The following is an 11,347-nucleotide window of genomic DNA, read 5'->3' on the forward strand; positions in this document are numbered from 1 at the left end:
AGGGTGAGCACAGCTGGGTGGCCTCATATCTGGTCACACGTGGCCCTGCTGCCCCCACGGCTCCTCAGGGGCCTCCTGCCCGCCCTCATGGGGACTGCTGGCTGGCTGGTTTTGGGGAAGCCTCTGCACTCTTCTCCTCACCCGCTTCCTGCTCCACTTCCCTCCTGCCTCTCCCTCCCCCATCCTGTCATTGCACCTGTGGCCTGTGATGCTCGCCATTGGGTGGGTCTCCAGAGCGATGAGCTTCCTGCTGTGACAGGCATGTAGGGCGTTTGCCCATCAGTGAGTACGTCCTGGGGAACCACCAGCTGCTCGCCCATGCCCTTCCTTGTGTCCCTTGCGCCCTCTCTGCTGTGTCAGGAGAGTTTACCGTCTTCTGTGTTGAAGCTGCAGTGGGTCTGGGGGTGCAGGTTACAAGACAGCCCCCATTTTCCAGATGGTGGGGTGGAGGCCCAGAGGGCAGATGAGTTTCTGAACGCTGGCTGCTGGTGTTTGTGCCTGGAGTCTGTGCTCTGCACACTCTTCTGCGTGTGCTTGCGTTTCGGGTGTGTTGGCTGCACCACTGCCGATTGAGAACAAAAAGTGTCACCTGTCACGCCCCCCAGGGCGAGGTGCACTTCTTAGGGGAGTTTACGCTGCTTGGTGGGGGTGTGAGCCAGGCCTGCTCTGGGCCTTGGATACCGAGTTCCCCACCACCTGCTCCCTCTCTCAGCCCAGCTCTGAGCCTCGGCCACGATGGCCCTGCTGTGGTCATGCAGCCCTCTCTGCCATGTGGGTTTGCCCTGGGGAAGCCCCGGCTCCCACTGCCCAGCCTGTTCTTGGCTTTGTCTGGACACCCCTTTTGGGGAGACAAGGGGGTGCAGTATGCCTATCCCCTCACCACAGCTGCCCTCTTTCCTCCCCAGCCAGGGAGCGGGTGACCGGGGGCTCTGTTCTGTGACTGTGGGGTCCAGGGTCCCCCCAGGAGCCTCTGCTTCAGTCTCTTCCTTCTGATTAAAGGTGGAAACTGTGGCTTACCATGGGTTGTCACTGTGGCGGGGGGCGGGGGGCGTGGATCCCCAGGACCGAGCTGAGGGCAGCACCTCCCTGCAGCCCCTCCCAGGAGAGCATCCCAGCTGCTCCCTGAGCTTCCAACAGAGAGCTCGGGGCAGGCATGGGGACAGCCTGGAGGTGGTTTCCGGGGAAGCTGCACCTTCATCTCAGTGACAATGCAGGTGTGACAGCGTCCCATCTGGATGCCAGTGCTGAGGTCGGGCGCCCCTGTGTTCGAAGGCCCCCGTCCATGGTTTCAGGCCCTCACTGTCGTCTCCCCCAGGTGTACGGATCCGGGTCGCAGACGCGGGCCTTCCAGTATGTCAGGTAAGACCCCACACACCTGTGCGGGCCACTCCCTCTTCATTTTCCCAACCATGACCCTGGGGCTGGGTGGAAAGTTAATAACCCTGACCGTCACCGGGCAGCCCTGGGCTCTGTGTCTGAAGGTTAGATCAGAGGTTAGACTGTGATGAGAAGCCCCGTGGGCTGCTCTCCTGCTGCCACCTAGTGTCTCCTCGGGGTCACACGGTGACTCCAGCACAGGCCTCAGGCCTACAGATGTGGCTCCTGGGGTGGGCGACCTTGTCCTCGGGACGGGGAGGGGAGAGGTTAGGTGTCCTGATGTTGTCACATGTGATGCTGAAACTCAGCACAGATAAGAATGTGTTGATGAGCTTGGTTCACTGGTCTCCCGTGGGAATATGTGCTGTCTTCCTGGGAATCCTCCTAAAGCTAACTTTTCATGGGCTGGTTCCAGGGGCAGCTGGTTCTAAAGTGCAGGCAAAGAGGGGGAGAATTGTTACCTGAGCCACACCTGCCATGGTGTCCTCCCACGGAGCCAGGTGGTGGGAAATCTGCCCGGGCTCCTGGCATCCTGGGCCATTGGAAGGTCTGGCTATGTTTGGGGCTGTATCCTGTCACTTCTCAGGGCAGATACCCTGGAATGTGTCACTCAGACACGCTGTTCTCAGCGTCTTGCAGCCACCCCAGGATGCTGGCGAGTGACATGGCAGGTCAGGCAGCCCCCAGCCCCACCTCAGCCAGGGCAGCCACACCGTTTGGTTCTTAAAAAAAGAAAAATTAGTAGTTCCTGTTGTGGCTCAGCAGTAATGAACCCGACTAGTATCCATGAGGATGTGCATTCCATCCCTGGCCTGGCTCAGTGGGTTAAGGATCTGGCGCTGCCATGAGCTGTGGTGTAAGTCACAGATGCAGCTCGGATCCTGTGTGGCTGTGGCGTAGACCGACGGCTACAGCTCCAATTTGACCCCTAGCCTGAGAATTTCTATATGCTGCAAGTGCGGCCCTGAAAAGCAAAGGGGAAAAAAAAAATTAAACACAGCCACCTAGTGTTAGTTTTCACATTTAGTCCAGAAGCTGTGAATAAATACACATAATGATCAGTGTTTTTTCCCTCCCCGCCATTAGTATCTTGCCCAAGAGGGCAAAAGGCCGGGACTGTCATGTAACTGGCCCGCTTTGTGGCCCAAATATTCTTAAATTCAGGAACCAGCAGGACGGGTCTCATTTCAGAGCACTTAGCCCAGCAGCAGAAGTGCCCACAGCTCATGTCTTTGGGGAGCACGTGTGTGGGACTCCGTACGCTGGGGCCATCCCGTAGTGACCTGCCTCCACCCCACAGTCACCTCGACTCTCCTCCATCCTCATCAAGGCCCCCAGACTCCTTCAGCCATACCCCTCATGGAATAGTCCAAAGACTATGCAGTAATGGAAGCCGTTCTTCTGACTCTTCTTGTTATCTCAAAGACATCAGCTACAGCATGCATTTAAAGTAGCCTCAGATGCTTGCTTGTTTTGCTGGTACTTAAAGTCCTTTTTTTTTTTTTTGTCTTTTTGTCTTTTTGCCATTTCTGGGGCTGCTCCAGCGGCATATGGATACTTAAAGTCCTTTGAGTATCGAGTGGTGCAGTGGGCCTTGTTCCAGCCCAGGACAGGCCGTGCCTCACTGCCCAGCCAGCCCAGTCCACCTCCCCATTACCAACTGGGACGTCAGTGTACAGCCTCCGTCGTGTCACTAGAAATGCAGTGGGGGGCCCTCTCTCCCCAAAGTTGTTTGTCTACTGGTCTCGCCTCTTGTTAGTGGGATGTGAGTTGGTGAGCCCCCCGCCTCAACTCGACCAGACTTTGCCAGCTTCCACTCAGTCCCCCCAGGCATGGCTGAGATGGTTAACCTGCCAGAGTTGGGCTTCTTTAAATAGACTATTTTACAGAAACTGAGACTCTTTGACTTCTCAGTTAAAAAATGCACTGTATCTACATCTAGAGATAGTGAACTAAAATAACCTGTTTCAAAAATCCACCATTGCCCTGGAGCGGCATTTTGCCGTTTTCTGGGTGACATGCTGACCATTTCTGGGTGACCATAGTGCCCCCTAGGTAACATTGTGACATGACCATGAGTGGTGTTTTCACAGTCAGGTCCTCCCACAATAATGGAGGCATGCTGTGCTGTCCTTAAAGAGTCATTTTGTCAAAATGACACTTTGAAGAGATTCAGGTTTGACCTTAAAAGTTGCCAGTTTATTGCATGAAAGATGCATCCCCCCATGAGGACAACTGCATGAGCCCATCATCTTCCAGCTTAACATGGACACCCCCCCATTTCAATATTAAAAATGATTGGAGAAGCTACTGAATGGCAGCTTTAAATGTCTTTTCCAAATGCCAGCAGAGACGGATGCTGGCAGAGAGCATGTTGGGGTGTAGTTACCACCATAGTGACGAAGTGACTTTTTGCTAATTTCTGGAAGAGGACTCATCTGACAACAGTACTTGCTCCTGGGTCTGATCATTGAGAACAGGGCAGACGTTAGGCACATTCCTATAAAATACGCAGGAAATCATTTGTTTGCTAAATACCCAACCAAGAAAATCGGAAAGCAGAAACGGAGGTTTTTCTCATGGAGGTTTAGCAAAGTAACCTGCCCTCAGCTGCACCTGGACCCCCGAGCAGTGCCCTCAATCTCATAAGAAACACCACTGGTGACGGTGCCTTAGGAGAGGGCTTGTGTGGCAGTGAGGTGTCATTTTACAAAGTAACTTTTTCTTAACAGAACCACCCTTTAAAGCTTCTGAAAATAAGAGCCAAACCTCAGTAAGCAGAAGTGTGCTTACTTATCCTCGCTGTCACAGCCCAGTCACTCACTACCTACCATCCCCAACACCCAGACATCCCTGCCTGTCCCATCTGGGTGCTGGGGGGCTCAGGGCGGGGGGCGCTGGTGCTCCAGGGGTGTTATTTCAACACTCAGGACTGTCTGGCTGTATCTGTGATTTGCCAGTGTGGAAATTACCTACTGGGTTTCTTTCACTGCAGGGGATCTAGTTTTATTTATTTTGTCTTTGTCTTTTTAGGGCCACACCAGAGCATATGGAGGTTCCCAGGCTAGGGGTTGTATTGGAGCTGTAGACGCTGGCCTACGCCACAGCCACAGCCATACCAGATCCAAGCCGCATCTGCAGCCTACACCACAGCTCACGGCAATTCTGCATCCTTAACCGCCTGAGCAAGGGCAGGGATCAAACCTGCAACTTCATGGTTCCTAGTCAGATTCATTTCCGCTGTGCCATGGCAGGAACTCCCAGGATCTGGTTTTAAAAACCACCTGCTTTTCCATATGGGCCAACTCCCTGGGTTCACATTAAACATGGACTTTCTTGAGAAACTCATGTAAGCACCAGCTTTTGGGGTGTGAGCCTACTTTATTTTTATTTTTTAATTGCTAAAGGATTTCAGAAATGCAAAGCAGAGAACTCAGTCTATTCCACCACCTGCCTCCCCCCCGCCCCCAAAGGCAAACCCCAGGAGTTCCCACTGTGGTGCAGTGGTTTAAGAGTCCAACTGCAGAGGCTCAGGTCACCGAGGAGGCCCAGGTTTGATCCCCGGCCCTGCACAGTGGGTTAAAGGATCTGGTGTTGCCGCTGCTGCATTTAGATTTGATCCCTGGCCTGAGGACTTCCACATGCCTTGGGTGCAGCCATAAAAAAAGGAAGGGAGGGAGGTAGGGGCCAGAGAACGGGGGAGAGAAAGAGAAAGGGATGCAAGCAGCAAGCAACCCAGTGCCACATCTCTGGTCCGTGGGCACCTGCGCGACCCCCTCACCCTCTTAGGTGCAGGATTTTATTTTGATGCCCAGGTCCCGTGTGGGTCCTGTTTCCTTCTGGGAGGTACCATGTCTGATGCGAGGCACCTGCAGGTGCTGAGCAGCCTCCCCTCTCTTCCAGCGACCTGGTGAATGGCCTGGTGGCGCTCATGAACAGCAACGTCAGCAGCCCCGTCAACCTGGTGAGTCTGCCCCTCACCCCAGTGGGCCTGTGCACCCCTCCCTGAACCTGCTTGTGGCTGGAGGGAAAAACCCCAGGACAGACAGGAGCCCTCGAGGAGCAAAAAGTCTGCGAGACGTGGGGGAGCCACATAGCAAACGCTAACCCGCTTTGTCCATGGGAAGGGCCGGGTCTAGAAATTCCTACAGCTGCGGGTGTCCTAGAGGGATGATCCGTGGTCCTCCTCCATCGCTGAAAAAGCGTCACTTCTTCCGGAGGCTCAGCTTAGGGAATTAGGGGACGCGGCCGTTGGGCCGGCTTCCCACTTGGTCAGGACTGCCGGCTCCTTCCCTCCTCCAGTCCTACAGTCCCAGGGACGGGCAGGCCGTCCTGCCCCACCTCTTGGCCAGCCTTATGCGCTCCCAGCGCTGGAGGGCGTGCTTCTGGCCGGTCCCCGCTGGCAGCAAGGCTTTCCCAATACTTAGAACTAAAATTTCGTTCTCTGTGTGTCTGCTGGCTTCCTGTCTCTGCATGGAGACCACCCAGAGCTGGCCCGATGCTGCTGCAATGTGACAGCTTCCTGAGGACTTGCGGCCAAGGCGACCTCCGAGTCCCCTCTCCAGCAAGAGCTCAGGTTGGGCTGGAGCCCACTCCCCCTTTTGGTCCCTGTCTTCTGAACGGGTCTGTTCCATCCGTCTACACTGGATGGGATGTGAGGTGTCCAGTGTAGCCTGTCTGTCAAGCAAGTTGTTCCCCTTCGTTGGTGGCAGCAGATGCCCGTCCTGCCGCCCCACCTGGGCGCAGCCCCGAGCCTGTTTCAGGGGCTTCTCAGCCCCACCCCACCAACAAGGGGTTAAGGACACAGGTGTGGCTGTGCCTGCCCATTTCTTGAAGCCACTTCACTGAATTTCTTGGACTTCTCTTTGTCACCAGCGAGTTTGAGCACTTTCTCCAGGGTTGGAGGGAGTTCCTGTCAGTGCAAAGAACAGGCCCCCCGAGAGGTCACTCCCTGTAGGGCTGTTGACTGACCTGCGGGTACCAGCTAGCACTGTTCCTGTGCACGTTTACAGAACAGGCGACTAAAAGCAGCATGAGGCGAGTCCCGGGTGCCCGCCTCTGCATCCAGGAAGCTGCGCCGTCCTCACCTGAATTTCTCCTTCACGCCCTTTAAAGTGTGTGTCTTGTCAGCAGTCTCCCAGGCAACTCCTCTGCTTTCGAGGCCACATCCTTCTTTCCCTTTCAAGGTGGGGGCCCTTTCCATCCAGCTGCCTGGGAACCTCCATCTTCCTAATGTCCGAGGGCATCTGCCAGCTGCCCCAGCAAAGACGGATGTTTCTCCCCAGTTCCCCACACGCGGCCGGTGGGCCCTCTGTGCTCACGATCAGACCCAGAGTCCCTTCCTGCCTGTTTCACCTGCCAGCTTCAGAAGGACTAGGAAGGCGGGAGGGGAGAATACCAGGGGACTAGGTGCCAGGCTTTGTGGCATCTGTTATTATGGGATGGGCTGTGGGGGGTGGTGGGGTGGGGCGAGTGGCTGCTGGAACATGTGATGAGAGGAAGGAGAAAATGGTTTTCCTCCAGTCCCCTGAAAAGAAAGCCTGCCTTATACCCACGAGCCGCCTTTCCCTCCATGAGCACAGCTCTCTTGTGTAGGGGTTCGCATCCTGGCTCCCGCGTCTCTATTGCTGGGAGGCAGTGGCTGTCTTAGGAGACTGGCCTCCAGAACCAGGCTCCGTGTGCAGAGGCTGCACCTGAATGCTGTCCTGTACCCTGCCCAGGGGACGCATGTCATCCTTACATGCTCCTGACCCAGCCCCAGACGGGTGGTCTGGAGGACAAGACGGGTGCAGTGTAGCCCCCTGCCGGCCAGAGCGCCCCTGTGAGCTGTTAAGGAGGCAGGGGTCTGGTGACTCAGAGCCCGGGGCTTCGTGGAGGATGTTTGGGGTGGGGGTGTCACCATTGCGGTTACACGTCTAACCAGAGACTGTTTCTTCCTCAGGGGAACCCAGAGGAACACACCATCCTAGAGTTCGCTCAGCTAATTAAAAACCTCGTTGGTAAGTAGGACAGGGGCCTTCCTGAGCGAGCCGGCCGCACTTACCGCTCCACTGAGAATGTCTTGCCTGGAAAGTGTGTAATTAATACACACCAGTGGAACTGGATAAGAAGCACCTCACCTCGCCGCTTCTGTGTTTCTTCAATTAACAGAAAGATGAAGGGGGGTGGGGGGTGGCCAAGGGGCTGGCTTGGTTCACAGCTGTGCTAGCAGGTCTGTGTGGAACAGAAGTGGTACCTTTGTTCCCAGTGCTTGAGCCGTAACCATGGTCACAGATCCGCACAGGTGACCGTTGTTTGGTTCCAAACGCTGAGCATGATGAGCCTGAGATTTCAGAGAGCAGGAGAGCAACACGGGCCTGTGTGTTTCTCAAGAGAATCAGTCACCAAGTTTTAGGTTCTGCTTGCAGTTCTGGCCAGGCAGTGTGGGAGGCTGTGTAGACCTGGGAGTGGCCCCCAAGAGGGGTAAGAAGCTTGTGCGTTTTCAGCCAGCTGTGGGCTGCAGGTGTGTACAGCTGTGGCCTTTGTCACATCAGGTGTGCACGGCTGTGCCCTTGGTCATGCCGTTGGGTGTACTGGGGCCCTGGGAGCCTGGCTCCTGGGTGGTGTCTGCTCTCGGGGTTGATCAAGAGGTTGGGGTCAGCTGAAGCCAATAAGCGTGCGGGGTGTCCTGAAGCGTCTGTCTAGATCCTGCGCTTGAACCGCTGGGTCCTGGGGTTGTCCTTCTCGGCGTTGAGTTGCCAGCGACCAGCCGGGATGGTTGGACAGGAGAGGGGAGGGCTGCCTGCCAGGGACCACAGCAGCCCCTGTTCTGGGCCTCCCCACAATGTCCACCCCACAGGCGGCCTGGGGCCGGCATCCTCAGCTTCACCTGGCACCTGTTAGAAATGTGGAATCCCATCCCTGCCCGTGTCTCCCAGATCAGAATCTGCATTTTGACAAGATCCTCAGGTGGTCACACTCAATGTGGAAGTTGAGAGGTTTGGCTAAAGCCTGGGTGGCTGCCCTGTAACCGCCGTGGGCCCCACTGGCTCCAAACAGCAGCTGTTTCATTTGCTCCAGATTCTCCAGCCTGGCTGTGGTCACTGGAATGGCTTCGTTCTGCTGGCCTGTGGGGTGTAGGCCCAGCTGGGACGTGGACCGGGCTGGCTTCTGTCCTCTGCATGTTGTGTGTCGGCTCAGGACTGGCTCCTGAGCGTCAGCCGGGAGCTGGCCCATAGCCGCCCCCTGCACCTACTCGTTAGATGGAGGCAGCCTGAGGGCAGGCGATGGGCTCCCGCAGGGCATTGAGTGCCCAGGGGCAGCAGGGCAGGCAGCAGTGTTGGCTGGGGGTGGTGGTCTACACGGGGCCTGCCCTATGCTCCCCCGCTGTGAGGGGGCCCTGTGTCCCGCCCTCACCATGCACGGTGGGGCCGGAAGCACTGTCCCCTGGGTGGCTTGCAAGCCAAAGGTAGGACTTTACCTTGACGTGTCTTGAAAGTCACATCTGAGTGGTTCATGCTTCTCTTACCTTTTCTTTTTAAACAACTCAGGCAGTGGGAGTGAAATTCAGTTTCTGTCTGAAGCCCAGGATGACCCCCAGAAAAGGAAGCCGGACATCAAGAAAGCCAAGCTGATGCTGGGCTGGGAACCGGTGGTAAGTTTGGGGGTCCTGACACCCCTCCCGCACGTCGGCGCCTCACGGGCGCTGCTGGGTGGCAGGCCTGGCAGGGCCTCCGGCCTGTGTCCTCCTTCCCGTTATGGGAACGGCCTGGCCTCCCCAAGGTCTCACCGCACTCGCTCCTTGCAGGAGGGCAGCAGGGAGAGCTGGTCCTCACAGGTCCCCATGCAAGGCCGAGCTCAGGGCGGGGTGTGAGACATGGGAAAATGGGGGGGGCCTCCCAGGTGCCGAGTCGTCTTCTGCGCCCTGGGAGGCCTGTTCCCCAAGACCACGTGGGCTGCTGCCTTCCTATCCTTCAGGTCACCGTTCACCGTTCAAAGGGCCAGCCCCAAATTAAGGGTCTTCCCAGGTGGTGTCGTGGGTCTCGCTTGGGTTCCTGGGGCAGGGGGGGAGGACAGTACAGAGGGTGAGTGTCACTGCCAGCACGAGGCGTGTGGGTCAGAGACGGTGCTTCCCCAGCATCTTCGTCCGTGGGGACTTCTGGGCACACCTGGGTGTGATGCTGAAGGGGCCCTTTGTGCCCGATTCAGCCTGGAGCAGACTCCCAGCCAGCAGGAGGCGGGGCAGGGGCTGGTACTCACTGGTTGTTCCGTCATCAGGGAGTGGCCTCTGTGCGCATGTGTAGGCCGCCTGGGAAGCCTGGCCTCTGGCCTGTGTGGTCCACGCTGAGCCCCGCCTCAGCCCTCATCCTCTCTTTGTTTAAACAGGTCCCGCTGGAAGAAGGGTTAAACAAAGCGATTCACTACTTCCGGAAAGAACTTGAGTACCAGGCCAATAACCAGTACATCCCCAAACCAAAGCCCGCCAGAATAAAAAAAGGACGGACGCGCCATAACTGAACACTTTTACCTCTTGGGACAAGAGATGCCATTTCACACTTTAATAGGATGTGTTTTTCTTTTTCGTTTTTTAAAGAAAGACTTAAAACAGGTGTTATGAAGAACCAACTGGAAATCATTCTGAAGCTTGCTTTAAGAAATGGATGTGCCTAAAAACTCCCTAAACAACTGCAGAATTTTGCCTTGCACTTTTTAAATCTGTCTTTTTATGTAACATAGCATCGATGCACCTCTGTGTGTTTTCAAGTTTTTTACCTTGCTGTGAGAACCTCTGTTGTGACTGTCGTCGACAGTTTTATTTACTGGTTTCTTTGTGAAGCTGAAAAGGAACATTAAAATGGGGTTTAAATGCTGATTTATTTATAACGTGGGTTCTTAGACGTTCTGCTATATGCATAGAGGAGAAGCAGCAGCCTCCGCAGTATTGGCGGCGGGGGGGCTGGCACACCACATTTAATCTCGGGCAGATAAAAGAATTCGGCTTGAGAGCTTTGTGTTTCTTTTCATACAGAATTTTCCCAAGGTCCGGTTTTTAGTTGCAACCTTGACTTTGAGATTTTTCTGTTGGTTATCACGATCAAGGATATTTGAAATCACTACTGTGTTGTGCTGCATACTGGGGGGAGGGGGACAGAGTTAACATATTCTTGGTTAACAGTGGTTAAATATGCTATTTTAATAAAATATTGAAACTCACTTTCCATTTTAAACGTTGGCTCTCTGCTTTGCGTGCTGCATCATTGGATGGCTAAGAAGATGCAAGTAATGGAGAATTTAATTTTACAGAAAATCCGTAAACATCCAGGCTGGTATAATCCAGAACTGATGAGTGGGTATTGGAACCATTTCGATGCTGCTGCGGCTGAATCTGGGCACAGTTTTCACTGCCGTGTGGAGCAATTTTAGGTCTTACCCCAGATTAGAATCATTGTTTGTCCTTCTCTGGAAGCACCAGCTAGATGGAGAAAGAAGAGTCATTGTTCCAATGACCTGGGAGCCAGGCTCCTGGAGTGGAAACTTAGAGCGTTCGCTTTCATTAAGAATGCTTTCAAGGATTAGTGCTAGGAATCTTTTATAACAAATGCAAGAACACATAGTAAGTTAAAGCTACAACATTTTCAAGTCCGTTGGCTCCTCCTGTTGAATCCTGCACAGTCACCAAGGGGATAAAAGCATCCAGCAGGGGGTCCATGCTTGTCTCTATAACTAGGGATTTTGCCTGTACTTCGGAGTCATCAGGGCATATTTTTTTTTTTTTAATTGGGTATGTTTTTCCAAACAGAATCTCTGGGGTCAGGCCAAGGAAGCTGTGGTGTTATTTGTCATATGCAAAGTTCCCCCAGAGATTCTAGAACTGAGGTCACTGCTAGATTGGACATTGTGTGAGGCAGGATGGTTTCTTATTTTCATTTGTCACTATTTTGGCCCAAACTAAGTCATCCCTTGACTGAGCAGGGATGACCAGAAGCATGTT

The 11,347-nt window shown here is 54.6% G+C and overlaps 1 protein-coding gene across 5 annotated transcripts in view; it reads left to right on the top strand.

Annotated features, from left to right (window-relative positions):
- UXS1 (UDP-glucuronate decarboxylase 1) overlaps nt 1-10,583 on the top strand; it is a 69,701-nt gene extending 59,118 nt beyond the window's left edge. For 2 of the 5 annotated variants that reach the window (NM_001244773.1, XM_021085665.1), the window contains 5 exon segments: nt 1,316-1,359; nt 5,281-5,341; nt 7,319-7,376; nt 8,907-9,010; nt 9,742-10,569. In NM_001244773.1, coding sequence (NP_001231702.1) covers nt 1,316-1,359; nt 5,281-5,341; nt 7,319-7,376; nt 8,907-9,010; nt 9,742-9,873 — 399 coding nt within the window. In that variant the 3' untranslated portion in view covers nt 9,874-10,569. 5 annotated transcript variants of the gene reach the window in all.

Source organism: Sus scrofa, chromosome 3 (assembly GCF_000003025.6).
Source record: "Sus scrofa isolate TJ Tabasco breed Duroc chromosome 3, Sscrofa11.1, whole genome shotgun sequence".
In the NCBI taxonomy this organism is placed as follows: domain Eukaryota; kingdom Metazoa; phylum Chordata; class Mammalia; order Artiodactyla; family Suidae; genus Sus; species Sus scrofa.